General features: G+C 36.6%; 1 protein-coding gene across 2 annotated transcripts in view; it reads left to right on the top strand.

The window, feature by feature from the left end:
* Positions 1-683: 683 nt before the first annotated feature.
* The window catches only part of MED23 (mediator complex subunit 23), a 43,777-nt gene continuing 17,908 nt past the window's right edge, over positions 684-26,552 (top strand). Inside the window, exons 1-17 of one of the 2 annotated variants that reach the window (XM_061427997.1) lie at positions 685-958; positions 1,316-1,347; positions 1,506-1,593; positions 3,882-4,006; positions 5,816-5,927; positions 7,349-7,447; positions 8,224-8,325; positions 8,764-8,833; positions 10,466-10,578; positions 11,934-12,029; positions 12,574-12,591; positions 17,799-17,999; positions 19,699-19,842; positions 21,009-21,154; positions 22,226-22,471; positions 24,606-24,748; positions 26,059-26,233. In XM_061427997.1, coding sequence (XP_061283981.1) covers positions 911-958; positions 1,316-1,347; positions 1,506-1,593; positions 3,882-4,006; positions 5,816-5,927; positions 7,349-7,447; positions 8,224-8,325; positions 8,764-8,833; positions 10,466-10,578; positions 11,934-12,029; positions 12,574-12,591; positions 17,799-17,999; positions 19,699-19,842; positions 21,009-21,154; positions 22,226-22,471; positions 24,606-24,748; positions 26,059-26,233 — 1,958 coding nt within the window. In that variant the 5' untranslated portion in view covers positions 685-910. Of the gene's footprint in view, positions 959-1,315; positions 1,348-1,505; positions 1,594-3,881; positions 4,007-5,815; positions 5,928-7,348; positions 7,448-8,223; positions 8,326-8,763; positions 8,834-10,465; positions 10,579-11,933; positions 12,030-12,573; positions 12,592-17,798; positions 18,000-19,698; positions 19,843-21,008; positions 21,155-22,225; positions 22,472-24,605; positions 24,749-26,058; positions 26,234-26,552 lie in introns of both variants that reach the window. The other variant, XM_061427998.1, reaches the window with a different exon arrangement.

Here is a 26,552-nt window from a genome sequence, read left to right as displayed (position 1 = left end):
TGTTCCCCCATCTATTTTCCATGAGGTGATGGGACCAGATACCACGATCTTAGTTTTCTTAGAGTTTTAAGCCAGTTTTTTTCACTCTCATCTTCCACTCTCATCAAGAGACTCTTTAGTTCTTCACTTTCTGCCATGAGGGTGGTGTCATCTGCATATCTAAGGTTATAGATATTTCTTCGGGCAATCTTGATTCCAGCTTGTGCTTCAACTAGCCTGGCATTTCTCATGATGTACTCTGCATATAAGTTAAATAAGCAGAGTGACAATATACAGGCTTGATATACTCCTTTGTCCTAATTTGATGGGCTTCCCTGGTGGTTCAGACGGTAAAGCGTCTGCCTGCAATGAGGGAGACCCCGGTTCAATCCCTGGGTCAGGAAGATCCCTCGAGAAGTTAATGGCAACCTACTCCAATATTCTTGTTTGGAAAATTCGTGGATTGAGGAGCCCGGTGGGTTACAGTCCACGGAGTCGCAAAGAGTCGGACACGACTTCGCTTTCGCTTTCCTTTTCCCAATTTGGAACCAGTCCGTTGTTCTATGTCCGGTTCTGTTGCTTCTTGACATGCATACAGATTTCTCAGGCGGCGCTGCCTTAGGCTGGAGGTTTCACTTGGGGGCGCTCGCATCTGGTTCGTGGATCGTGCTTCTCACAGGCGGAACCATCTGGCTGGGTCTCTTGTTTCTGTGGGCGCCATAGTCAGCGCACACCCAGCGCTCCAGGCTTCCGTGCGGGTTCCGGCTGATTGCTGGGCCCGGGAGGGGACAGTGCCGGTTTGGCGCCCAAGGAAAAAGTTGACCCCGGCGAGTGGAAGTTACCTGCAGCGTCTCCGGCCCTCTGCCCGTCCATTGACGGAGCTCGGGCCTGACCCGTGCCGCGCTCCTGGCGTCCAAGGAAGGCGAGGGTGATGGTCCAGATGGAGACGCAACTACAGAGCATTTTTGAGGAGGTGGTGGTGAGTGGAACTGCCAGGGATCCTGGGCGATGACTGTGTGAGGGGGTGGCTGGGGAATAGCGGCTCAAGAAATCTGGCCCACGCAACCTCTCCCCACCTCTTCCTTGTTGTGACATCGAGTATGTGTGCAAGGGTTGAGCGATTCTCAAACTGCTGTCAAATTCAGTCTCATTTGAAATCCACAACACCCTTTGTTACAGACCAAGCAGGTGGGTATTGTTTGTTTCTCCTCGTTGCTGATAAGGTGATTTGCCCTATGTTGCACTGTATTATTTTGCTCGGGGAGGCCCCTCTCTCTCCCTTAAAATTAAAAAAAAAGAAAAATCATGTTGTTTACTTTTTTTTTTTTTTTAACAGAAAACGGAGATTATAGAAGAGGCTTTCCCTGGGTGAGTGTATACATGGCAGATCTTTGAGTTTTTACCTGATGGTATCTTTGTAAGATTTTCTTTAGATCTGTCTTGGAGGTTTATAAGATCTACTATTCTGCTTATGTTGAATTACATTTTTAATACTAGTGGCAAATAATTCGATTTTTGTTTTTTAGCATGTTTATGGACACCCCTGAAGATGAAAAAACAAAACTTATTAGCTGTTTAGGGGCCTTCAGACAATTTTGGGCTGGTCTTTCTCAGGTGAGCACTGCATGTTTAATACAGTCAGCTGATGATTTTTGGCCCTTTATTTTTTTACACTTACTTTGATGTTGCTGTTAAGATTTTTCTGGAAAAGGGGAAATAAAATTGTCATCATCTTTTATTTGTCTATTCTGGCTTCCGTTCGTTTCAACTTGTATTCTTCCAGTAGAGAATCTATATTGAAAAATCAAGTTGACCATAGCACAGTGTGAGCTGTTTTTATAAATCTCTCCCAAGTTAGATTACATAAAACCATTTTCATCCTATTCTGATTTATTTAGTGCACTTCAGAACAACTGTGTTAGGAGTTGTAATGGATAAAAACTTCATTCATTTAATCAGCAAAGGAACTGGTCCAGCATTGATACAAAGATATTATAATAAAGATACTATAGTAAAGATATAAAGATGCCACAGTAAGGATCCAAAGATACTTTAACAAAATTGAGGCAAGTACAGTAAAACTTAATAACAAAGAGCATTCACCAGAAACTAAAGCCTTGTAAAAGATAAAATGTTTGAACCTTAAAGAATTCATGATCCAGTAGTATATTATTACCTTCTTATGATGCCTTATAAGTAGGAAAATGAGAACTGTTTACAGTTGAGCCACTAGTGACTAAGACTCACTACTCAGAAATGAATTGCATAGCTGCAGTACATTCGTTCTTTTACATTTCTTTTACTTTTGATTATTTTCTAATATATTCATATGATACAAAATGCGAAGAGGTGCCAAAAGTTCTACCCAATGAGTAAGATTATCTGCCTTCTGCTTCTCTTAGCTTAGTCATTTGTTTCTTTTTATGTCTGCAATCAGTGTTTCCAGTTTATGTTTCCTTCTGGAGTGTTTAATGCATAGAATCATTGTTATAGAATGTCTATATGCCATATACATTATTCATTAGCACCTTGCTTTTTCCCTCTTAAGTTCTCAAATTGATATAATTTTATATCAATCCATTTAAAGTTACTTCTGTCCTCTTTCTTTCTTCAGTTCAGTTCAGTTCAGTCGCTGAGTCGTGTCCGACTCTGTGACCCCATGAATTGCAGCACGCCAGGCCTCCCTGTCCATCACCAACTCCTGGAGTTAGAGCAGCATTAAATCCTAATATATGGCTGCACCATCCTTTGTTTAACCAGTCCCCCCGAATCCCAGGGACAGAGGAGCCTGGTAGGAGGCCGTCTATGGGGTCATGCAGAGTCGGACACGACTGAAGTGACTTAGCAGCAGCACCATGTGATAGGTTGCTTCTTACCTTTTTCTCTTTAAATAATACTATAATGAATAGTTTTAGGCAGGGGACACAGAATATATTATTGCTGGGTCAGAGGATATTTCTATGTGTAGTTTTTATAAAAATAATCTAATAGCTTCCATAAGGGTTTTACCAGTTTATCCTCCCACTAGCAATATATCAGTGGGATATATATTGCTATTCCCTCAAGCCTCACAATAGCATGTTATTGAGCTTTTTGATCTTTACCATTCTAAAACATGAGAAATTTTATCTAAGTGTAGTTTTATTTTGCATTTCTGTGAGTGAGATTGAACATCTTACATCTTTCTAACATTTTAATGTTTTAATAATTGATTAAACACTGTATGATTTAAGATAAAACCCTTGTCTTCAAGAATTTTGTTTTCTGACAGAGGATCCAGGAAGAAAATAAGTATTTCTAAACCAGCACTATTTATTCAGCAATAGAAATGTGTATGAGGGACAGTGGTAGCACAGAGCAGGACATCTTTAGAATATTCTGGAAGGTAATCTTTGATTTGGGCACCACATTTTGGTATCAGATTTAAAGTTTTGCAGATCTAGAAATTGGATATGTCATTAGTTCATAACTGATTTGGCTCTTAGGGATCAGATTCACTAAATTCTCATGAGGCTGATGTACTAATTCATAGTGGATTTTTCCTCCAGTGACAGGGATATTTATATCTGCCATTAAGGGCACTGCTTACAGTGCCTTGCACAGTCTTTGCTAGACTTTTTTGTTAATCATGAATATGTTAATAAAATCATACTCTTTTTGGAGGTCCCATATAGTAAAAATGGTGGAAGTTTTAATCTATATAATCGTGTGATTTTAAGCTTAATATAACTCAGCTACTACATCTGAATTTTTTCAGTTCTTTTTAAATTGTTTTCATCCATTAATTTATAATGAAGTATCTCACTCATAGTCTTCATGTATACTCCCAGATGCTATTAGCTTTTTGTTACTTATAAAATATAAGTTTAGACCTAAAATGTGATCATTTTCTAATTTTCCAGGAATCTCATGAACAGTGCATCCAGTGGATTGTTAAATTCATTCATGGCCAGCATAGTCCTAAAAGAATTTCTTTTCTTTATGACTGCTTAGCAATGGCAGTCGAGACTGGTCTCCTTCCACCCAGGTATGGTTAATGATGAATATGAGCAATCTAAAAAATTTTCTTTTTTTTAATTAATGTTTAGAAATTGGTTGAGGTGGTTGTTGTAAAAGGAAAAGAGAATAAAGAAGGCAGTTACAGTCAACAAAAAGTGCTTCATAGTATCTCAGTTTTCATTTTGAGGATGCAATATTCTTAAAATTGTATACTTCAGGTGCTCAAAACCATGCAGGCTTTGCCTTTTAGCCCAGGGATTAAAATCACTCACTTTGACAAGCTTTTCCAGGTAGTGTTTGTTGTATTTGTTATAGTCACTGATTTGTTTGTTGAATTTTTTAGATTCCACATATAAGTGATGTCATATAGTATTTGTCTTTCTCTGTCTGACTTATTTCACTTAGCATTATACTCTTCCAGTCTGTCCATGTTATTGCAAATGGCAAAATTTCATTCTTTTTTTGTGGATGAGTAGTACACTGTGTGTGTATGTGTGTGTGTGTGTGTGTGTGTGTGTGTGTGAGAGAGAGAGAGGGACATCTTTACCCATTCATCTGTTGAGGGACACTTAGGTTGCTTTCTTATCTTGGCGATTATAAATAATGCTGCTATGACCATTGGGATGTGTGTATCTTTTCAGATTAGTGTTTTTGTATTTTTTAGTTATATACCCAGGAGTGAAATTCCTGGGTCAGTTCCAGTTAACTTTTGCTGGATGATGAATTGCCTCAATACTTCATGGCTTAAAACAGTAATAATCCTTTTATTATTAACATTCACGATTACAGTGCTTGCTTGGACAAGGAGTAGGAAGGATTTTCTCAGGTTTTGTGTTTGCAGTCGGATGGTGGCTATGACTGGAGTCATGACAAAGATTTTCCCATTCATATGCCTAACTGTCACCTGAGACATCAGCTGGCACTATTGGCCAGAACCTACATATGCCTTCTCTGTGTGACCTTGACTTTCTCACAGTGTAGTGGAGTCCAGGAGCAAGCCTTCATAAGAGGGCTAGGCAGAAGCTGTATCACTTTGCCTTGAAAGCCTTTCCATTTGCCAGTCTTGGACCTGCCCAAACCGAGGGATAGATTTTTTTTCTACCCTTTTGACACTGATACTCTTCCTGGGAGCAGCATCAATATCACATTTTAGAAGAGTATGTGGGGTCAAAAGTCTTATTGCAGCCGTCTTGGAAAAACACAGTTTGCCACTAATTGGTTAATGATACACATTTAACCAATAGCTTTTGGTACATTTCTTTCTAGCAAAAATATAACATAATTAATATTACTTAGTTCTACTTTGGAGAAGGCAATGGCACCCCATTCCAGTACTCTTGCCTGGAAAATCCCATGGACAGAGGAGCCTGGTAGGCTGCAGTCCATGGGGTCGCTAAGAGTCGGACACGACTGAGTGACTTCCTTTTCACTTTCATGCATTGGAGAAGGAAATGGCAAGCCACTCCAGTGTTCCTGCCTGGAGAATCCCAGGGATGGGGGAGCCTGGTGTGCTTCTGTCTGTGGGGTTGCACAGAGTTGGACAGGGCTGAAGCGACTTAGCAGCAGGAGCAGTTCTATTTTAGGACTTTGCTGGTGGCTCAAGATGGTAAGGAGTCTCCTTTGGGTTTAGTTCTACTTTGGGTTTAGTCTTTCATATAAGTAAAAAATATAAAATGCTTTATGTAATTTTTTGAAAGTGTGCTTGAGTAATGTACCTTTATGACAATTATTAACACTTACTGTGACAAATATAATATCCAGAGTTTGTGGACCTTGGCTATTAGAGAACTTACAAAAATCCTGTCTTGTAACTGGAATGGGTATTCCTTTTTTCTAGGATGGTTTGTGAATCCCTGATAAACTCTGACACACTTGAATGGGAAAGAACACAGCTTTGGGCCTTAACATTTAAACTGGTTCGGAAAATAATTGGAGGGGTGGATTACAAGGTATTTTTTTTTCCGATTATAAAAAGTAATTGCTGTCAGATATGATTAATTTTTCAGTGTATATTAGTTTCACATAAAAGAAATGAAGTGGAAGCATTTATAAAATCTGTCTCTTTTTTGTTGTATTTCCTGAAGGAGTTTAAAATCGCCCAGTGTTTCCCACAGCTCTCTGCTGCTCTCCCAACATTCTTAAAAGTGCAGGTGGCTGATAAACTTCTATGACAAGTAGGGAGTCACCAAGCAGACTCGGTTCTCTCATGCCACAGATCTTATGATGTCGGGGCCCCTTTCCAATGGAAGGGCATAGAGCAGGGAGGTGTGGAATTGAGAAGGGATGCAGGCATCAGCTGACAAAAGGAGCAAATCCTGCTTCACCTTGGCCACCTTGGACACTGTCATTCCTTAACTGGTGTCTTCAGCACTCTGCTCTTCACCAAAACCAACAGCATACACTCTCTAATTGTGTCTCATAACACAGCTCAGGAGTTCCACAGCTGCAGAAGCTTCTGCTTCATTCAAGCCACTTTAGTTATTGTCTCTTGAAAGACTTGCAGATACCTGACCCTGTGCATTATATCTGTATTTCCACTGATCTCAAATGATTTAACTGATAATTATTGGCCAGAGTCATGATTTCATACAAAATTAGTTCTAAGAAGCCTTTTCTGATTATTTTCTATTTACTTGTACTTCACTTTCCTTAGCAGGTTAATATATAGTTTTTACTTCCTTATTTGTATGGTGCTTCGTAATTGTTTCTTTCGTGTATATGTTCTATCTTTTACAAGACTGATCACATAGTTTATACTACGAATGAAATGTCTTCTCTGTGTATTAGATTCTTCTCTGAAATAATGCAACTGGTAATAGATCTGAATAGATAACCAGTTAGCAGAATAGCCTTATTGGCTAAGTTTGAGGGGTTAAAGTATGTGATGGATGATGAGAAAGAGGGAATGAAGTTAGAATATATACCAAAAGGAAGGTGCAGAAAAGGTTGTCTGCCAAAAAGTTGAATATTTATTGTCCATGTTTTTCAGAGTATTTTCAAGTTCTTCCAAATATATTTTTGTCTGTTAAGCTCAAATTAAACTTTTTGGTCCCTCGTAATAATAGAAACTTTTCTAATGTTATGAAGGTGAGAAAAGCTGAACGGAATGTGAAAAGTTTAATTTTTATCTATAAGTGACTTCCTTTGTTCATTCATATGGCAAGCCAGTCTTCAGAATTCTGCTTTGGAATACGATGCTTCTCTTGGGTTAACGTTAGGGGTTTGAATGTTAGCTTTGTTTCAGAAAAATTAAAAGTGTGACTTTGAGGGTTACATATTTTTCCAAGTATATAATCTTGAAAGCTTTAGGCATTTTAACCGGCACCTGGGACTTTTAAAAAATTTAATCTATGACTTTTTGTTCTATCAGGGTGTTCGAGATCTCTTAAAAGTGATTTTGGAGAAAATCTTGACAATTCCCAATACAGTGAGCTCAGCTGTTGTACAGCAGCTTTTGGCAGCAAGAGAGGTAATTTAAACTTGTCTGCAATTCATTGATCATCTCCTAAAGATGTCTAGTTTTATAGTTCTGTGCTTTTAAAATTTACAGTAGTTTGTAAAATGTTCCATTTCTTCTACAAAATTTATATTTTAAAGGTACAGTTTCACTTCCACTGTACTTCCAAAGGAAATTTTACGTTTTAATTCATAGTTTTTAATTATGAAAGCAACAATATTGATATTATTGTATCTTCAACCATTATAAGATGTCGTCCTATGGGCCACTTTAAAGATCTTTGTGCTTTGTACCTAATGTTGCAAGAATTGTTATTTTAGTCTGTGCCTTCCGGTTGGTTTTAGTAACTCAGTCGTTTCCGACTCTTTGTGATACTATGGACTGTAGCTTGCCAGGCTGCCCTGTCCATAGGATTCTCCAGGCAAGAATACTGGAGTGGGTTGCCATTCCCTTCTCTAGGGTATCTTCCCGACCCAGGGATCGAACTTTGGTCTCCTGCATTTCAGGCGTATTCTTTACCACCTGACCCAACAGGGAAGTCTACCAATATTTAATGCATGTTCAGTGTTACCTGCTATCAGGAATCTAGTCTGTTATTTACTATCAGCAATCATTGTATTAATCTTCATTTTTAGATATTCACATTTAAATGAATTCTTATGCTATATTTAAGCCAACTGAATCCATGAAATAATATCTCTACTTTTTAAATATCATTGTTGTTGGATTTAAAGGGCACATCTGTGGGACTATTCAAAATAATAACATAGCCCTTTTGTGTTTCCTAGGTTATAGCATATATCTTGGAAAGAAATGCTTGTTTACTACCAGCATATTTTGCAGTCACAGAGATCAGGAAACTATATCCTGAGGGAAAACTTCCACATTGGGTAAATTTGATGTTTTTTTAAAATTTTTTAATAGAAATTTTTATTAAAAATTATTATATTAATCTGATTTTTTGTGTGCTTATTTTTTAATGGTCACTTTATCCTTAGATAATATGTGATTTTTTTTTATGATGCATTTCTTTAATTTTTCTGCTATCCTGTTGAGATAGTTTATATATATATCATTTCATAAAATATACACAGCTTCATCAAATAGCTAAGGACATGGTGCTATGACCTGGCTTAATTCAGGGATAAATGAACTGGCAAGTAATTGTTTAGGAGGACATGAAAGAGAACTAACCTTTCAGTAGTTTTGCGTGCCCGGAACGGTACTAAATCTTTACATGTTATCTCGTTTTATGTAAATGATTCTTATATTCAGAGCATCTTGATTTTATTTTTCTACTTACTTGTTTTCATTTTATTTTGTTTTAGTTACTTGGAAACCTGGTATCAGACTTTGTGGATACCTTCAGGCCAACAGCAAGGATAAACTCCATTTGTGGTAAGATTATAATTTAAAATATTCTAAATAGTACCTGATTTTTAGTGAGCTGACTACTGAACCAAGTTGATGGATGAAATCTTATACGTGTCTTGGTGACTTGCCATTTTAGTATAACTCTACCCTACGCTATGCTAAGTCACTTCAGTCGTGTCCGACTCTGTGCAACCCCATAGACAGCAGCCCACCAGGTTCCCCCGTCCCTGGGATTTTCCAGGCAAGAACACTGGAGTGGATTGCCATTTCCTTCTCCAATGCTTGAAAGTGAAAAGTGAAAGTGAAGTCGCTCAGTCGTGTCTGACTCTTAGCGACCCCATGGACTGCTGCCTACCAGGCTCCTCCATCCATGGGATTTTCCAGGCAAGAGTACTGGAGTGGGGTGCCATTGCCTTCTCTGAGTATATCACTTTTCACTTTCATGCATTGGAGAAGGAAATGGCAACCCACTCCAGTGTTCTTGCCTGGAGAATCCCAGGGACGGGGGAGCCTGGTGGGCTGCGGTCTCTGGGGTCGCACAGAGTCGGACACGACTGAAGCGACTTAGCAGCAGCAGCAGCAGAGTATAACTCTACTCCCCAGGCACCTGGAAGTCTCAGCAGATCTGTCTCTCTGGCTCTAGCACACCACACTGTTTGACTCCCAGCCCCTTCCAGTTCATACCTTTGCCCTGTATATAATTTCTTTTATTTTCCACTTGTTTCATGTTTATTAGAGTCTCTGAATTTCCTTTTAAAAATAAGCACATGATTTACAGTTTTTACAGTTCTCATATGTATATTCCTGAATTACTTCTAGAAATCATGGTAACCTTAGAACAGCCTGGGATTATAGACCCTTATTTAATCAATGACCAAGTTTTAGCACTTTCTGTGAGTCAGTTACTATTCTGGGCACTGGAAATACAAAAAGGAAATGAAAAGGACACTAGACCAATAATTCTTAGGCTTTTAGCTTTCATAACTGAGAGGATATTGACATCATTTGATGAATTATGGAAAGTGGTGCAGGTTTGAGAAGAGAGGATGAATTTAGTTTATGTTATATTGAACTTAAGGTGCCTGTATGACATCCCAGTGACAACATTTATCAGGCATTGGATACATGAACTGATTAATGGTCATATACTACATCTAAGGCCTCTAGGAACATCATGTTTAAAGTTACTTAGTTTGACCTGAGATTAAAGGTCTGTAAACTTTTTCTATAAATGGTGATACAACAGATATTTTGGCATTGTGGGCTATGCATTCTTACAGCTACTCGACTCTGCCATTAGAGTGCAAAGGAATAGCATTCCAGTAAAACTTGATGAGAGCAGGTGGATTTGGTTCATGGATTGTAGCTTGCTGAACTCTGTCCCTGGACAAATGCAACATTTGTGAGTTTGGAAGTTTTGCACAATTTGGTCTTTAACCAGCTGGGCTAAAAATATTCAAAGAAATCCCCAGACTTCTAGCTAATCAAAACATATTTTTAACCAGTACCTGGTTCAGCATGATATTCAGCATGATATTCATTAACATTAACCAGTGCCTGGTTCAGCATGATATTCATTAAATTTGTAGAGTGAATGAAGGACTAGGCATTGCTATGTTCACATTTATTTAGAAGCATTTTTTGTAATACCTACAGGCCGTTGCAGCCTTCTACCAGTTGTAAATAATTCGGGTGCCATTTGTAATTCATGGAAATTGGACCCTACAACTCTCCGTTTTCCTTTGAAAGGCCTTTTGCCGTATGATAAGGTATGTTGCTCAATATGATGGAGCTTTTGATCCATCAGAGTCTTCATCCAAGATTATATATTATGTAATGCTAAATTGTCTCTTCATAGACTGAAAAAGTAAATATTCAATGAAAGATAGTTTATAACCATAAACTATGGTTTATGTCATATGATTTCAGGATCCAAGTTTAGCCTGTGGTTTGTGATATTATGGTGTTTATGTTCCAGTGGTCCACTTCCTGGCAAAGTACTTCGTGTTAGATAATTGAATTTTTAAATTGATTCCTTGTTTTCACATTTCCTTTACAAAGCAAGGACTAAACATGAATTTGCAGTGTCCCTAAAACTTGAAGAGTGAGCCTCCTTATTTGTTGCATTTTTTTCAAAAGGGGAGAGGTGGGGAAGGACAAAAGTAGAGTAGAAATTTCTCAAGGAGAAAAATCCACATATATCCATAATATGAAATATGAGATATAGACATAAAGCTTTGATGAAACACATTGGCAGATTTATCTTAGTATCTTGGGGTTTGGAGGGATGACAGAGCAGGTTATAGGGAGGGCCAGATAGTGTTCTGTAAATGTTTCATGTCAAAAATGATGTAGAGAGTGATTGGGAGACTTACCCCAAAGTGAAGGAGGATAAAATAGTACAGCTAAGGTGACAGTTCACAGCTCTTGGGATACTAGTCAGCAATACTTTGAAAGATAAAAAAGTGATAAACTAAGTGGAATGTACAATCATAGCAGTAATAAAAACAGATAAACTTACTGTGTACTTCCTATATGCCAGGCCCAGTTTTAAGAACTTCACTTCATAACAACTTTTATTCTTAAACTATCATCTTACTATTTCCACTATCCGGGTGATGAAACTGAGACACAGCGTGGGGTGTTAACTTTACAAACAGTATCGTCAGGATTTGAACTCAGATAATCTGAGTCGGAATCTACACTATAAATCCCTGTGCTGTCAAGTCATTTGTCCTCCCGAATCTGGAAATGATGTTTACGTTTATACTTACAGAAGAATGGTTAGAAACTGCCTCCTTTCCTCTTTGATAGATTTCTGGGCAGAAAATCCATTCCTTACAGTGATGCTTAAGACTTTCACATGACTGTGGCCGAAGCCATTCCTAAAGTTTTCTCTATGACCATGAGCAAGTCCCTTCAACTCAGTTACATCATTTATCAAATGAAGGGTGGGAGCAGATTAATGTAAACACTAAAATCCTTTGATTTTTTCCCACTAGATACTGCCTACTGTGTGAAGGTAACAAGAGCCTTTAGAGGATTTTTTTATCCCAATTTCAAATTTTTTGAATGAACATTAACTCTGATCTTGAAGCAATGATTTTCTTTATTTTCTTTAAAGGATCTGTTTGAACCACAGACTGCTTTGTTGAGATATGTTTTGGAGCAGCCTTATTCCAGGGATATGGTCTGCAATATGCTAGGTTTAAATAAGCAGGTACTGTACTGTGCTGGAAACCTAGTAAATTCTGCATAGAATCTGCACTATTCTTTTCTCTTTTCTTTGCTATAGCTAACTGAGCAAAACAGTTAAGAACTATTTGATGATTTTTTAAACTATATTGTTTATTAAGTAATATATTGTTTCTATCATTTATATATTGCTTTAAGAATGTTTAAATTAAAAAGGAGATATTTTAAAAGTTGGTTTATTTTGCATTGCTTTTTTTTCTATAAGGCCAGTTTCAAGTATACCTTGTGCCAGAGAAACCTACACATGACTTAACCATAATTTTTGACTTTTTTTTTTGTTTGGGTGTCTATTTTTATAACCCTTGGTATCTTCAGCATGGCCTCAATTGCTGGTTTTTTGGTTTTTTTTCTTTTTGGTGTATGTTTTTGGTGGTTTGACATGTGGGCGGGTTTGTGCTGACTCTGGGTTCCTTGAGGCTGGCCTCATAGTCACTGTTTTGTCTTTTCTTTTTTTCTTCCTTTATTTTTGTTCTGTCCTGTCTTGTCCTGCCCATCCTCCAATGCTCTAGACCTTGAACATTGCTCAGGTATGTTCACAACCTTACTGTTGTATTGTGACTAACGATACGCTGGCCGCTTTGTAGCCACTGATTCCATTTAGAGAATACATGTATGGTCGGGGCTTGAAATTGGCAGGACCATGCTGAGACCAAGGCCACTAAAATGAATTTCTTCTTGGGATATGAGAGTTGTTTTTGGTGGATTGTTTTTGGTTTTGGTTTTTGGTGTTTGTTTGTTTTTTGTTTTTTGTTTTTAAATATTCTTTTTTTTTTTTTTTAAATCAAGAGACAACACCTGGCATTTGATAAAGCCTGTCATTTTTTGATGAGTTGTTTTTCCTTCCCACTCCATTTTACTGTTTTTCCTACTTTAGGGCTAAAGCTAGCCTGGTGGAATTTTCAGAGATGGAAAGATTTGTGGTGGCCTTTATCTTTCCAGATAATTAAAACATAAACAAACAACGACATCAATAAAAATACCTGCCTTGCTTTGCCTAAAAACAAAAACAAATTAAAAACAAAACAAAAAAAGAGAAAAAAACAGTTTAACAGAGATACGTTACTTTTACAAGTTGGAGTGGTAAGCGTCACATGGGGAAGTTTTTTTGGAAACGTGGAGATTGACTAAGAAATGTCACACTCTTAGGTGACCCCACACCTGCTTGACAAACACCCTTCTTTGTCAGTCTTTGCCGGAAGTGACCCCCTCCTGGAGTGAGCGCCTCTCAGTGGAAGCCCACCTGTGGCAGGAGGAACACGAAATGGCCAGACTTTATGAAACGAACTCTTATACATTCCCAAGTCTGTTCCAGGACTTTTCACCTTTGAGATTTTAAGCAAAATAGTGATTCTGATTATTTTTGTTAAAAATTTTTGAGCCCAGCATATTAAAATAGACCAGCTTTTTGATTTTAATAAGACGTTCTTGTCCAAGTTGTATAAAATAGCGTTGCTGTTTGCAATACTATAGTGAAGGTTGTGCCAGTGCTTCCATTTATAAAGCCCTATTTTTAAGGACATATAGCTTGGCCATAAAACTTGCTCAGTGTTGAAACTTTGCATGCCAAACCTCACCCTAGTAGCAGTATCTCTTTTATTATTTTAAGTTTTTTCTTCTGAAAAATTTACCAAGTCTTCTTGTTTGGACAAGCCTTTGTTCATGTGAAACTGAAACTGCTTCACAGCACAGTAGCTGACAGTTACCTCACATAACCTGTCAGTGTAACATCTTAAACACCAAGTCATTAACTCTGATGAGCTTTCACTTGAGTTAGAGGTAAGTATTCAGTTAACCTTGAAAGAATGCTTTCATGCTGTCTTAAACCTAATTTTTGCAATAAACTTTAAGGCATACTTGACTCAGGTTTTTTTTGCAGTTTGGTGAATAAACATACCCATGGTCATTTGAATCCCGCCCCCCAGATATCCTTAGCCATCCTTAACTTTTTGCTTTTGGAGGGCAGCTCTTCTTAAACGAGAAACTGATGAAATTTAGAGAAGGATATTTCTGATCTGATCCTTTTAATAACAAGTTTCAACCTAAAAAAAGTTTATGACTAAGACATAAATCCATAAAAAATAAAGTTTATAATGGAAATGCTGACAGAACATTATTAGTATTGATCCCACTGTAGTGTAAACATTGTCAAAAGTTCACAATTCATCAGTAATTGTTTTGGTAGAAAACACTGTAGTGAGTCGATTTGTAAATGTAAGCTTTATGCCGAATTGACATATTATTTTTACCACCTAGAAAGTAGGGTGGAAAATGAGAGCACACTGTATAAGAAGCATATGACTAAAAATTAACAAGTTATCATATCTGTTATCATTACAGAACTATATCCAGCACTATACTTTCTTATCCTTTCTCTAGCAATGCAATAATTTACTTAAAGCTTTGAAACCTTTTAAGAGCTGTCCATATTGTATTTTCCAGTAGGAATTGGGCTATGGTACTTTATCCTAAAATCGGTTGCATTCAGAAGGTCATAAATAGCCCAGTTCTGTGACCAGTAGGGTAGAGTGTTCACAGTGGAAAAATCCTGTTTTGTGTGTTTGCACAACAGTTTGTGTTCCTTCTCCTGAAAAAGAGCATTACAAAACAGATTCATTCCTCAAGCTCTTAGATGTGGTGGTGTATGAACTCTGGCAGTGCCAAGATAGTGAAGTACTAGACTGATCATTCAGTTTATCCTTAAAAGGCACCATTGAAAGTGGTATTAACTGACAGGGGACTCCAGTTCTGGTTGGTAGAGAATATGATAAATGAAATACAAAGAGATTTTTTCTTCCCAAGTTGTCCTGAATAAATACTGCTTTAAAATTAATTTCTATCTCTGAAATAATGGTTTTTAAATTAACCAATGCCTACCTAAGTGTGTGGGCTTCCAAAGAACCCACCTGCCAGCACAGGAGACAAGAAACACAGGTTCGATCCTTGGGTTGGGAAGATTCCCTGGAAGAGGGCGTGGCAACCCACTACAATATTCTTGACTAGAGAATCCCATGGACAGAGGAGCCTCGTGGGCTACAGTCCATGGGGTCTCAAAGAGTCGGACACAACTGAAGCAACTTAGAATGCACACACCTAATTACAATATGTTAAAATTGTACCACATAAGCAGTACCAAAACCATTACATGGAAATATCAGGGGCCACATAATATAGGATATGGTTACTAAGACTGAAAGCATTATCATTTGCCATTTTAAATAGTGGTGGGAAAAAAATCAAGGGCATGGAGGGGATTAATATTCATGTTTCCATTAATGCCTTGTGGCTGATTTTCAGATTGAAAATCTAAAATAAGTTTCCAATACAGTTTGACCATTATGCAGAAATTAAAATGCTAAATTTAGATTCTTACTGCTAAAAAGAGGCTTTAACTAAACATTCATATATGTATGATGTAAGCTAATTCAACTTATATACCTACATCTTGAAGACTTAAATTTATGAAAGCTTTCAGCAACTTGTGAATAGTCATAGACATAGCATCCATTGGCTACCAGTCTAGTGATTGATAATTAAAGTCATTAAACTGATTTACAGATATGTTCCACTTTATAAAATAATTTGTGTGGTAGGGAGTCTTAATTTTAATGAACTTACCTTTTAGCAGTTGAAAACTAAAACAAAACGTACTCTAGTTAGCAGCACAGCTCATTTTATAATCCATACTTCTCTCTCTCTCTCTTTTTTTGGTATTATTAAAATTGGCAAGTAAAAGAGGAACGTAAGTTTAAGCTATCCCTAAGCATGGTTTGAGAACTATCCTTGGATTTAACCAGAAACACCTGGGAAACGCAGAGTTGATTTTGACAGATGTTCTTCTACCCTCAGACTAAGTAGCTGCATTTGGTGCCCTAGATATACCTGACTGATTTAACTATTAATAGAAAATTTGGGGGTAGTCTTGAGTCTTAATACATATTGAATGATTGTCAGCTTTGACTGTAAATTTCCTAGTTCTTACTTTGCCAAAATCTTAGTATTTTTGGTTTTCCTCTGAATCATGAACTCTTTGACCATAAATCACTACACTTCTAAAAATATGTAGGTTAAAATTCAGTTTTTTTAAACAAATAGCCAGTACTAACATGGAAAACTCAAAAAAAATGACCCAGGTGCTAAAAAGCAACCTTGTTTAGTTTATTCTTTTTTCCTGAAGCAGATTGATGGAAGACTGTCGTGGGTGGAGGAATAGATGACAAATTGGTTAGTTTCCAAACTAGAACCAAATTCCCATCACTAACGAAAAATTCCTACTGGAAATCCTGGCTTTACTTCTTTTCACAAATTTTTCTGACTCTCGTATACTTGGAATGATCTCACTCTAAATTTGTGTTGTCGGACACGTTTCTTAGGTTGCTGGTGGTTGGCAGAACTAGTGAATTTCAAGCCCTGTACACAGTAGTTTTGCATGCTGATTTAAGAAATAGTTTGTAGTGTTGTCTGTTGCACTTTGCTCTGCTTCATAATGATAATTACATTTGGAGGAAAAGTACTGTAGTCCCAACTGGTGGTGTTAATATTGCTCTTCGTAAAACTGTAATGTGGTTGAACTGTGATCATGGCATTGTGTTTTTGGAAAAATTATGAAACAACCATTGATGCTTACTGTTTTGGATAGATGTTTGTTTTATTTGCATGCTTTAAGGAAGTGCAGCTATATTGAAGCTTTACAAGTTTGGAGCTGGCAGAAAGCATGCAAAAGAGGGGATGCTATTCATTATGTTTTGTTTTTTTCCAAATTCGTCCCCATTTTGCATTTTTCCCCTAAATTTAAAGAAATCATATCCCTTTTTCATGGCAAAAGACTAATAATCACATCTAAAGTTTATAGGGAACGCATCTATATTAGTATTGTATTCATTAGTAAGGCTTCCAACTGCCTGGCTATTAAGTCATATAACATATTTTATTAAAATATGAAAATGGCTTAAAATATGGCTTAACATTTCTTTTGATAAAAGCTTTTGAATCACTTTACAAAGCATAAACCTTTTTGCCTCTAGAAAGGGAAGTTGCATTTTCATTTTAGTGTTTAAACTCAATTCTTTTTCTTGTTTTAGATTTTAAAATAGTCTAATTTAAAATTAAAGCTGCATAATGTTTGACTTCTAAGAGGGAAGAACATAGCTTTAACTTTAAGGTCTTTTTTTTTTCTAATAGAGGAAGTTTCCATTTCAGTATCAAATAAGTACCACACGTTGAAAAACAGACATTGAATATTTAGATATACATCTGTATATAAAGCTAGTGTAAACCAGTGGTGACTACTTTTAGATCACACACTGCTTTGTTCGCTCTCTTGTCATAATATGTGATTCCTGGAAATCCAGGATTTTCATATTTTGAATTGGATTGCAAAATTAATGCTGTTATCACCATTTCATATATCTTTAAAATGATCTTTGTTCAAGAAATAAATAACAGAATTTTCTACTGTGTAGTTCCCTCTGTCATTCTGGAACAATGATGTCTGTAGTAAAAGTTAATGGGAAGCCTGTTTTAGGTGAGACCTGAAAACTAATTTTTTATGAAACTCATCCTCTGTGATAATATAACATGATGCAGCTTTAATGGACTAAACCTAGCCTTAACTTTCTAAGTTCAACTTCATTCCATGCTTCTTGGCCTCTTTGTTACAATGAATACCCATTAACTGGTAACTTCTGAAACTAACTGGGAGGCTTTTGGAATACTGTATTTAATCTCTGCCCTACAGCACAAGCAGCGCTGCCCTGTGCTGGAGGACCAGTTGGTGGATCTGGTGGTTTATGCCATGGAGCGATCTGAGACCGAGGAGAAGTTTGATGATGGGGGAACGAGCCAACTCCTCTGGCAGCATCTCTCGAGTCAGCTCATTTTCTTTGTGCTTTTCCAGTTTGCAAGTTTCCCACATATGGTCCTTTCTCTTCATCAAAAGGTAAGTACACACCCTTTTTCAGAGCCACTTCACCTGTTGATTAGTATATTTCAGACGGGTGTATCTAGTGAACGCAAGTTCCAAGCTCTGATTTCTCTTTTGTTCAGTGCTCTTACGGTTTCTTCACTTTTCACTTTCTTGTCACTGTGAAAACTGATTCAGGTATTCATTGCACATATTCACAGTGCCAGGACCAGGAGATTCCAAATGAAAAGGCCTAATATAGTGCCCTCAGAGAGCTCCTTGCTGGTGAGAAGATGTAGGTATAAACAATTGGGTTATAATAATAATGGAAGCATGTTTCCTTGCAATAGAAATGAAGGAGAAAAGTCTCTGTTAAAGACACCCAAGAATGGCTTTATCAAAGGGGGCTTGAAACTATTACTTGAAAAACAAGTAGAAATTTGCCAAGGGGAAAAAGGTAGGAAAGTGTTTCCATGGCAATAAAGTGATCATTTAGAAAGAGGTAGAAATGTGTGAAAACATGAAAGAAAACTATAGAAGGGAAAGTGTTGGTGAGATGAGGAAAGCAGGAAAGTAAGACCAGACATGGAGACCTTTATATGCCCCTGTGTTTGTTCTAAGGATTTAAATTTACTTTGGGAAGTAAATGAGGAACGGAAAGACATCATCAGATACAAGCTGGAAAAATTACTGCTAAGCATCACATATGGGAAGACAGTGATGTAGAGATGAATGAAGCCAAAATCAGAGGCCAAGAAACTAGTAAGGGAGCTGTTGCAGTGGTCTGGGTGAGAGAGGCTGAGGGCCTAAAGCAGAAAAGAGGAGGAGCCAGAAACCAGGTAGGCTGGGAAATACATTAATAGGACTTGATGGCAATAGGTGACAGAGTAACAGGAATCCAGGATCACTCACTGGTTTCTGCTTTGGCAGTGAATGAAAAAGGAGGACAGTGAATCCAAAATAGAGAACACGAGTAGAAGAGTAAGTGTGTGGGAAGGGTTGGCTTTAGGCATAAGGCTTTATACACATTGAGTGGGAGTGGGAATAAAATAAGTGTTGTTATATCTGTAACATCTTGATAGCCTGGATTATCTTGGGGAAATTTTTCATAAAACTTGTTAAAATCCTTTTGACCACCACTTACTTACCACCCCTATCACCACCACTGGTTTCTGTTACAATCTATAGGAAACTAGGAAAAGTATTTTTGATAACCAGTCCTTGAAGAGTTAAAAATAAATAAATTTAACCTTTTTGTTATAATAATAACAAACTCTGGTATTTTTTTAAATTTATCTATTTTTGATTGGAGGATAATCGCTTTGCAGTGTTGTGTTGGTTTCTGCCATATGTCAGCATGAAGCAGCCATAGGTGTACATATGTTCCCTGCCTCTTGAACCTCCCTCCCACCTCCCACCCCAGACTCCTTGTGTTTTGATGCAGTATTTTTAGTAATATTCCCATATTAAACTTGATTCTCGTGCACACATACTCGACTTAATTATGTCTAAAACATTTCATTTTTGATAAGCATAGTTGTTTTGGAGATCAGGGAGAAGCAATATTAATTTTAAAAGCTTTGCTGGGTGTGCCTTGAGTAGAGACAAAGTAATCAGTAAATGCCAAAGTTAGATGCTAACTTTCTAAGAGCAAGATTTCTCTCTCTATTTTTTTCTTTAAACTTTATAAATCTATTTCTTTGACTGCAGATGTGCATTTAAATATCTTTTACAGTTGGCAGGGCGAGGACTGATTAAAGGCAGAGATCATCTTATGTGGGTTCTCTTGCAATTCATTTCTGGAAGTATTCAGAAAAATGCACTAGCTGATTTTCTTCCTGTCATGAAGCTCTTCGACCTTCTGTACCCAGAAAAAGAAGTAAGTTTGGCTACTGAATTAGAATTATGTCTAGTTTATGTTTAAGAATGTTAGTGTAATTTTGTGAAAAGAGCACTGGACTTGAAAAATGGAAACATGGTTCTTTTCCCAGTTTTTGTAATACCTGTAATCATGGGATGGACATTCAGTCTTTCTTGACATTAGTTCATTTCTATGTAAAATGAAGAAATTTAACTGGATGGTTTCTGAAGTTTATCTTTAATCACAGTCAGATCACAGTCGAACATCTAGTATAGCAAACTCTTTCTCTATATTTTAAAAAGGTTTACAATTTTTTAAGAATGTGAAACTGTTTTAATATATACACATTTAAGGACCAAATAACATCAGTATCTGTTAATTTTTTTTTCCTTTGGTTGTTTGCTAATTGAGTATGTCACACTAATAAAGTCCCTGTCACATCTGATTCTTTGTGACCCCATGGACTGTAACCTATGAGGTTCCTTCATCCATGGAATTTTCCAGGCAAGAATACTGGAGGGTGTTGCCATTTCCTTGTCCAGTGTCACACCAGTGCTTATTATATAAGGTGTTTGAAATACGGTATGTATTGATGATTGCCATTTTTTAGGAACATTTTATTACGGAAATTTTTAAATGCACCAAAAATGTAGAGTAAATTAAAAAAAGAAACTCTTATGTACCCATCACCAAGAAATATTCTTATTTCATCTTTCCTCCTCATCTTGTTTTTCCTAATGCTGGATCATTTTAAAGCAAATTCCAGACATCTATGTCATTTCACCCATCAATATACAGTACGTCTGATGCTGCTCATTTAGATTGCTTATCTCTTACATGTTGTTGAAAAGCATACATGTGACTCTTAGAAATTCTCTATTCATGTTTATCACACTCAGTAAAATAATGATGTGATTAATTTCTTCATATGATGTGTTTAAATTTTAAAGAATAAAAATTTAATGATTGTAAATGCTCTGTTTTCTTGGAAAGTAAAAGCAGTCTTTTAATAGTTTCAATATTTGATAGCTGTTAGATCTGATTTGTATTATTGAACAAAGGACAACTGGAGCTAAATTAATACAGGATATTTTAAAAAGAAGTATAGCGGAAATGGATTACTATAATATATATAATTAGTTCACTCTACTCTTTCTTATAATATGCAAATTGTTCTTTTTTAGTTTATCCCAGTTCCTGACATTAACAAACCCCAGTCAACTCATGCCTTTGCCATGACCTGCATTTGGATTCACCTCAACAGAAAAGCCCAAAATGACAACTCCAAACTACAGATTCCAATACCTCACTCCCTAAAGCTTCACCATGAGTAAGTTGTTTGTAGCTTGACAGTTCATTTTTTTAACTTAATAGTGGGTTGAAGGCTAATGATAATTGTCTCAGTATTTATATGAAATATGAAAATCTTCCAGCATCCACTGGAGGTAAGGATAAATATTTAATGTGTACATTATAACTAAAAGAACCTAATCAATACCTGCAGCAGAAAGCAATTAGAAGATTAACCAATCCTGTTTATATGTACGGGGATATATATATATGTATATATATATATTTTTAATTTCCAGGTCTATTTTTGCTTTTATGTATTTTATCTTAGTTAAAATACTTAATTTCCAAAAATATGTAAAAATGTTTCAGAATTTCTTAGATTTGAGCCTGATTGAGATATCACTCACTCCCTGGGCTGCCAGGATTGACTGAACTGATTTGGCTGGCATGCTCCCTTATATCATTTCCAAAGCTGTGATTACCCAAAAAAGACGCACTTTTTTAGATAGGACTGGGCTCCATCAAGGGTGTTAATTCCCACCTAGACCTTCTAAAAAGGACTGTCAGATCTCTTCACAGGAGACTTTAGGGTAGTCAGATTTCACATTTCATTTGACTTTCATTGTATGATACCCCTTAACCATTTTTCCTTAGTGACATCTGTAATGAAGGCATTTGAATGTACTTAAGCAAGTAGATAATAGATAGAAGCCTAGTTCATGAATCTGTGACTTATTTCTTCATTATCTGAATCTTAGTGCAGTATATGTAGTACCTATTTAACAAATAACCATTCATTGTTCACTTTTAACTGCTAACATTCTTTCTGAAATGCTTCTTAAACTTTTTGTGTGTCAGCACTCATTTGGCAGAAACTATGATATCGGTAGGAATAAAGATAGTATATTTGTTCAGTCGCTCAGTCACGTCCAACTCTTTGTGACCCAATAGACGACAGCCTACCAGGCTTCCCTATCCTTTACCATCTCCCAGAGCTTGCTCAAACTCTTGCATAAAATTAAACTTTTATTAAAAAAAAAAAAAAAAGCAGATTACCTTTCTGGAATTTATTTTCATTTTTTCTATTTAATGGAACTTGAAATTTTAGGTTCCTGCAGCAGAGTCTTAGAAATAAGAGTTTACAAATGAATGACTATAAGATCGCCCTGCTATGTAATGCATACTCTACAAATTCAGAATGTTTTACGTTACCTATGGGAGCTCTGGTGGAGACTATTTATGGAAATGGAATTATGAGGATACCACTTCCTGGAACGAGCTGTTTGGCTTCAGGATCTATTACGCCCTTACCAATGAACCTCCTGGATTCACTGACGGTTCATGCCAAAATGAGGTATATTCTTTTTATTTGTTTGGTTTTATGTCAGGGAATTGATATCAGTATAGTAAAGACATGATTTCACGATTAGTTATGTATATTTTATGGTCAGATATATTTTAAAAAACCTTTAGGTTTATTCTATAACAAAAATGGTATTGTTTATTATGGGAATTCTAGAATATACATATAAGCCCAAAGAAAATGAAAATAATTGCTATAATCCCTCCTTGAAAAATAAGCATTGTAAAATTACATTTGTATATATGTATTCTGAGTCCTTTTTCTATGTGTATATATATGAATTTATAGGGGTTTTTTTTTTTGTTTTTTTTCAAAATGTGCTCTTAACTACAGTACTATTTATGGCCACCTTTTTCTCATTGTTGTTCTGTTGCTAAGTTGTATCTAACTCTATTAAACACCTGTTTATTTTCATTTTTTAATTAAACATCTTAGGGCTAGTGCTTTTCAGAACCATCTGTTTTAATTGCTACATAGAGGTCTTTTTTTAGGTCTGTATTGCATATTGTTGGATACTGAAATTATTTGCAGTGTCTTAGTGTTATAAAAATGGCTGTGAAGATTATCTTTTTGGCTGTCTTTGCACCTATCCATAATCCCATTTTTATTAAATAACTTGCTAGAAGTAGAATTACTGCGTCCAGGGATGCAAAACCTGTAATACCTTTCTTGTATTGACTATATATATAGGGGTGCTTTTAGAATTGACATTTATGGTTTCTAAAAGACAGAAAAGGCCCCAAGTGCCCACGGGAGCTAAGCTGATGATTAAGTGAGTGGTGCCTGGTGCTGCATGCAGGCAAGTCAGGTAACCGTGTGCCAGGAAGCTTGTGTATAGAGAGGGATTGTGAATGACTGGAGTGTGTGGGGCTCAGCTCACAGTACTGCCACGTGGGCTAATTTCCATAATGTAAAACTGCATACTAATGTAGTTAGTTCTTCTAAATGTTTTTTGAAAAGGGCTAGAAATCCAGATTTTTATTTCTAGACTTTCAACCATTAAATATTGACTCAAGCTTCAAACACTGCATAGGTCAAAGAGAATGTGTGTGTGGGCCTCCAGGTGGGGAGAGCATTGGTTAGAAAAGCCACTCTGTTTTTCAGATGGTAGATGTTGTTCTAGAATCATACATGCACTTTACTGGCTTATGGATGGAGTTGAATATAGCCCTGTTAATACTTTATATTAATAGGTAATCCTGTTAGTTAATATTTGGATTTTGCAGCTATTTGTTAAGTGGTTCTGTAACAAAAATTAATTTCTTAAATGGTTTTAGTTACATATTTGGAAAAGGAAAACAGCCTAAAACCATTCAAGCATAGTATTTTTTTAAAAGATTTATTTTTTAATTGAAGGATAATTGCTTTACAGAATTTTGTTGTTTTCTGTAAAATATCAACATGAATCAGCCATTGGTATACATATGTCACCTCTGTCTTGAAACTCCCTCCCATTTCCCTCCCCATCCCACGCCTCTGGGTTGATACAGAGTCCCTGTTTGAATTCCCCAAGTCATACAGCAAATTCTCATTGGCTGTCTCTTTTACATATGGTGATGTAAGTTTCCATGTTACTCTCTCCATACATCTCACTCTCTCCTTCCCCTGCCCTGTGTCCATAAGTCTATTCTCTATGTCTCTTTCTCCATTGCCACCCTGCCAATAAACTCATCAGTACCATCTTTCTAGATTCCTTATATATACACTACGATGTTTATCTTTCTCTTTCTGACTTACTTCACTCTGCATAATAGGTTCTAGGTTCATCTACCTCATTAGAACTGACCCAAATGTGTTCCTTTTTATGGATGAGGAATATTCCATTGTATATATGTATCACAGCTTCTTTATTCCATTCTTATGAGTTGTACCCAAATTTTGCTGTTTTGGGAGCAGAGAGACCCTGATGCAGGTTGAAAGCAACGTGGAAACCAGAATCAGCCTCAGGTTGTACAGTGTGTCACTACCATATGTCCTGCATAACCTAAATGACAAAAAAAGCTGATTCATCTCAGCTAGAAGTTCACATTTATACCAAGTTCCCTATAAGTAGAACAATCCCTGTATTTATGTTAAAAATCTGGATATTTATTTTGTTTTATTTTATGTTGTTGTTTCTCCTCAGCCTTATCCACAGCATTGCTACCAGAGTGATAAAACTTGCTCACGCAAAGTCCAGTGTGGCCTTGGCTCCAGCCCTAGTGGAAACTTACAGCCGTTTATTGGTCTATATGGAAATAGAATCTTTGGGCATCAAAGGATTTATCAGTAAGACAGGACTTTCTGATGTTTTATAACCATTAACCTTTTTCTTCATTCAACATACACTTTACTAGTTTCTAGGAATGTAGAAGTGTGCAGAAGTCACTCTCATCGTAGAGATCACCTGCTAAAGAGAAAAATGACAAAAAATATATATAACTGAAATATAAAATAAATCTTACAGAGAAAAATAGAGCAAAAAAGAGGGATAAGACCCTCACAGAGGATCCAGGGAATGGGATACATTTTTTAAAAGTTGTGGTTAAAAAGTGGGGGTGGGGCTGGGCCATGCAGTTGCATTGGGTGCTTGGGATGCAGTAAACAGGACAGGACAGACCTGTCTGTAATCATAAAACCCATGATTCCATGTGGCTGGCTTGCTGACAGCAGGTAAGTTCCAAGTCTCACTGGCAATACGGAAGGCATGTTACTCCACTGCATTGCAATTCAGTGCAATTCAGTGTAATAACAATTTAATTGCATTACAATTCAATTCCTGCATTACAATGTCTGTTAGTTATTACGAAGTTCTAAATAATAAACACTTTCTATTATGAAAGTGTTTTTCTGATTTGTGGTAATTCTGATTTTTTACCAATGTGGTATCATTTTAACCATTTTAACCATTTAATCATATTCTTTCCAGATAATTGAAAGTCAAATTAAGCTTTCTTAGCAGAAAGGATGGGTTATGATATAATTTGTACATTAAAAAATGATCCTCATGCTTTGAAAGGTTGGGAACATTAACTTTATTAAAATACTTTAAACGATAACTAAATAAAAATAGATGAAGACATGAGGAAGGCTAGAGTAATTTTTTCCCATTTCCTGGCTCTTTACTTTCACAGATGAACTTGTCTATCATTTTTCAAATTCCAAAGAAAAATGCAAACTTGGTGTTACAATAAGAATCTGAATTTTCTTCCTTACAAAGTGAAAGTGAAAGTTGCTCAGTTGTGTCCAACTCTTTGTAACCCCATGGACTATACAGTCCATGGAATTCTCCAGGCCAGAAGTGGGTAGCTGTTCCCTTCTCCAAGGGTCTTCCCTTCTCCAGGGGATCAAACCCAGGTCTCCTGCATCGCAGGTGGATTCTTTACCAGCTGAGCCACCAAGGAAGTCCTCTTCCTTATAATTACAGTACAAATTATGGAGAAAATTAGGGAAATATATGTGTGTATCTATGTGTTTGCATGTGTGTGTGTTCATGATCAAAATCTTTGCATAGATTTTACTTGATGTGACTTTTCTTTAAGTATCTTTTAATTCATAGCTTTCACTGATTAGTGTCTTAAATTTTCTTCTTCTTCAAGGTCAGCTTCTGCCAACTGTTTTTAAGTCTCATGCCTGGGGTATCTTGCATACGCTTCTTGAGATGTTCAGCTACCGGATGCACCACATTCAGCCCCATTACAGAGTTCAGCTCCTAAGTCATCTTCATACTTTGGCTGCAGTTGCACAGACAAACCAGAACCAGCTCCATCTCTGGTGAGCTCACTGGAGACTGTCTTTCCTTGGATTTGTTAGAAAATTTGTTGGAGATGGTGAACATAGTCCATTACCTTATAATATTCACTGTTATAAAATTCCTCTGCTTATGGAGTGTTTTATTTCCAGTATAGAGAAAGTAGAGTTCAACTTCTTAAATAGAAACCTACTAAGATAGTTGAATCATTGCCTGGAGATTTTTGGACTGAGAACAAGTACTTCCACGACCTTTGACGTTGTGTTTTAACTTAGTGCTTATTTAGTTTATGGTTAAAGTATCATGTCATTTTGATTTTGCTCTAATTAAAAATATATTCCA

Source organism: Bos javanicus, chromosome 9 (assembly GCF_032452875.1).
Source record: "Bos javanicus breed banteng chromosome 9, ARS-OSU_banteng_1.0, whole genome shotgun sequence".
Classification (NCBI taxonomy): domain Eukaryota; kingdom Metazoa; phylum Chordata; class Mammalia; order Artiodactyla; family Bovidae; genus Bos; species Bos javanicus.
This window is presented reverse-complemented; position numbering and strand designations above follow the sequence as displayed.